The 2,687-nt window shown below is 45.1% G+C and overlaps 1 protein-coding gene across 1 annotated transcript; it reads right to left on the bottom strand.

Annotated features, from left to right (window-relative positions):
* Positions 1 to 358: 358 nt before the first annotated feature.
* On the bottom strand, positions 359 to 2,413 carry LOC308096064 (GTPase IMAP family member 5-like). The gene is made up of 2 exons (XM_080443345.1): positions 2,352 to 2,413; positions 359 to 1,719 (listed from the first exon to the last, which is right to left on the bottom strand). The coding sequence occupies exons 1-2, from the start codon at positions 2,389 to 2,391 to the stop codon at positions 506 to 508; spliced, it is 1,254 nt and encodes a 417-aa protein (XP_080299471.1). The 5' UTR covers positions 2,392 to 2,413; the 3' UTR covers positions 359 to 505.
* Positions 2,414 to 2,687: the final 274 nt, after the last annotated feature.

Genomic DNA, 2,687 nt, shown 5'->3' on the forward strand with positions numbered 1-2,687 from the left:
TCATCCATTTTTACACTTTCAGTCAAATTCACACTCAGTAGGTTGTAGAGTAAGATATCTGAACAGTCTCTGTTGTTGTTTGGTGTTTGTTTTTGACCTCCTTTCTGTCTGTCTGTCTGTCTGTCTGTCTGCTTTGTTTTCAACGGCACACATCACACCGGATGCTGGCCCTTTGTTGTCATGTATCCATGGCAACGGCTGTTGGGACGACGGCTGTACCTGTGTCTATCTGATGTCTGTAATTCCACAAAATTCTTCAAACACTTAAAAAAGAATAGCAGATCTACAAGCGCTGCGAGCTTGTAGATCTGCTATTTTTGAATAGCCAAAGTATCCAATATGGATAAAGGGGTGAAAATGTATTAACACCTTCTGCTGGGGACCCCCTGGAACCCCCTCAAGGACCACTGAAGACCACTAAAGGGAGCAACAACAACACTGTAAGTGAAACACACTACAGGACAGGTTTGTAAGCAGCAGTAATGGCTGCCATGAATCTGACTGTCTAGAGCCAGATTTCACGCAGGTTTTCCATTAACTTCCGGTGTTTTTCCAGTGCCTCCTCCAGCACTGAATTAAGGCTGTGGCTCTCCTTTAACTCCTTGTTCTTCTCCCCCAGCTGTCTGTTAAACTCTCTCTGCATCTTTGTGATTAAGATCATGATGTTCCACTGGATCTCAGGCAGAAGAACCTTCATCAGAATTGCTTCGTAGGTCTCTCTCAGCTCCTCTATGTCCTTTCTGTGTCTCTCCTCCCTCTCTCTCCTCTCATTCTCTCTCTCTGCTCTAAACCTATCCAGCTCTCTCTCCATCTCCTGTCTTTTCTCAAACTCCCTCCTCAGCTCCCCTTCCAGCTCTCTTTTCTTCTCTTCACCCCCCTCCTCCCTCATGTGTCTCCCCAGTTCACTTATTCGAAGGTTGATCTTCCTGATGTCTCCCTCAAGCTTTTGGATGGATCCCTCAATCTTCATCAGAGAGTCCTTCAGCTCCTTCTCAAACCTCTCCCTCATCTCCTGCTCCTCCATGTGTCTCCTCTCCTCCATGTCCCTCTGAATCTTTCTCTCCATCTCTCTGACCTGGGCCTCTGCCACCTGGTAGGTCTGAGTGCTGTAGAAGCTCTCTGTGTTTCGTGCCACCATGCTCTCTATCTTCTCCAGCAGCTGTGAAACCTGACCAGCATTGCTGCTGTCCGTAATGTTGAGGACGTGGCATCTGTTCCCACATTTATCTACAAGCTGCTGATGTTCCTGACTGCCTGCTTGGAGAAATTCCTCAACACTCTGCTTTTTCACACTGTCAGCGTGGATAATGATGACAATGCTGTGTTCCCAGCAGCTCTCTCCAAATGCCTCCTGCATCTTCTCCATCATCCCTCTCACCTCTCCTTCAGAGGCCTCTGCTGGTATGACCAGGAGGAAGGCATGGGGACCCGGGGCAGACAGACGTAAACACAGCCCCACATCCTGCCTTGTGTCCTCCAGTGAGCGTCCAGAGAAGTCTGGAGCGTCCACCAGCACTAACCGTCTCCCACAGACGTCACCCTCTCTCCTCCTACTCCTCTGGCTCAGTTTAGAGGAGCTGGCCTCAGCACCAAACACCTCCCTGCCCAGGATGGTGTTTCCTACTGCGTTCCTCACAGCTACAGTCCTCCCCAGTAGCACCAGTCTCAGCTCAGATGCAGTGGGAGACACTGGTGAGTCAACAATGTTGTCTGCTGCCACTGAAAGGCAACACAATGGAAGAATAGAGTGAAAATGCCACATCATAAGTGTTGTTCAGAGACTCTTTGCATGCATAATTTCTGTCCTGTTCTGGGACAAATTGGTCATCTTCAGACATGTTTGATAAACCTAAACCGTTAAGTTTATCGTACTATAAACAACACAATGGAAGAATAGAGTGAAAATGCCACATCATAAGCATTGTTCAGAGACTCTTTTCATTACATAGTGTGAAAGACTCATAATTGCTGTCCTGTTCTGGGACGAATTGGTCATCTTCAGACATCTTTGATTGTACTATAAATGATAAAATCAAGTAATTTGTAAAGAAGCGGTTGGTGACCCAATGTGTGTCAGAGGAAACACATGGTAATCTACACCACCAGACCAACAGTGGGGGACTTGGCAACAGGGAACACAAAGCACATTTGAGAATTGGCAATGACAAAATTGGAAGAGAAAACAAAGTGAACAAATAGCAAGAGAAAAAGACTGTAGACATATTCCACTCTCTTAACTCCATACATCAAGGTTATATATTTGTCTTTATTCACTATGTTTAAAATGTCGGATTAACATGTACTGTATAATGTTCCTTGCTAGACTATTTGTAAAAGCAGCATAGACTCACTATTTGGAGGTTGACCCTTACTGAGTCTCCTCTTCCTCATTGGTATAGAGGAGTCTTCATCTCTCGTCTCTCCACCCACTGCAACACAACACAGACATCAATCAAACAGTCCAGGTGGATTAAATACCAAGGAGAGTGAAAGAGCTTTAGCCATGTTCTATAGCCACACAATCTGCACATATATATATTCTAATCTGTGATGTCATGATGAGATGCTATGGTGTGATTCTGACATCAAATGACTTACACTGTTTGACTATTCACAATTACCTTATTTTATGTTACGCTTTACTGGTAATGTTCATGTGTTTTTACACCACATTATAGGTGTGGTAG

This window comes from Gymnoscopelus braueri (assembly GCF_963280865.1).
Source record: "Gymnoscopelus braueri genome assembly, chromosome: 11".
NCBI classification, from domain to species: Eukaryota; Metazoa; Chordata; class Actinopteri; order Myctophiformes; family Myctophidae; genus Gymnoscopelus; species Gymnoscopelus braueri.

Excerpts from the sequence above, each read along its gene's own strand:
- LOC308096064 (XM_080443345.1), bottom strand. The coding sequence starts at position 2,391 with ATGAGGAAGAGGAGACTCAGTAAGGGTCAACCTCCAAATA. Across the intron at positions 1,720-2,351 it reads TAAGGGTCAACCTCCAAATA|TGGCAGCAGACAACATTGTT; the intron begins GTGAGTCTATGC and ends GTTGCCTTTCAG.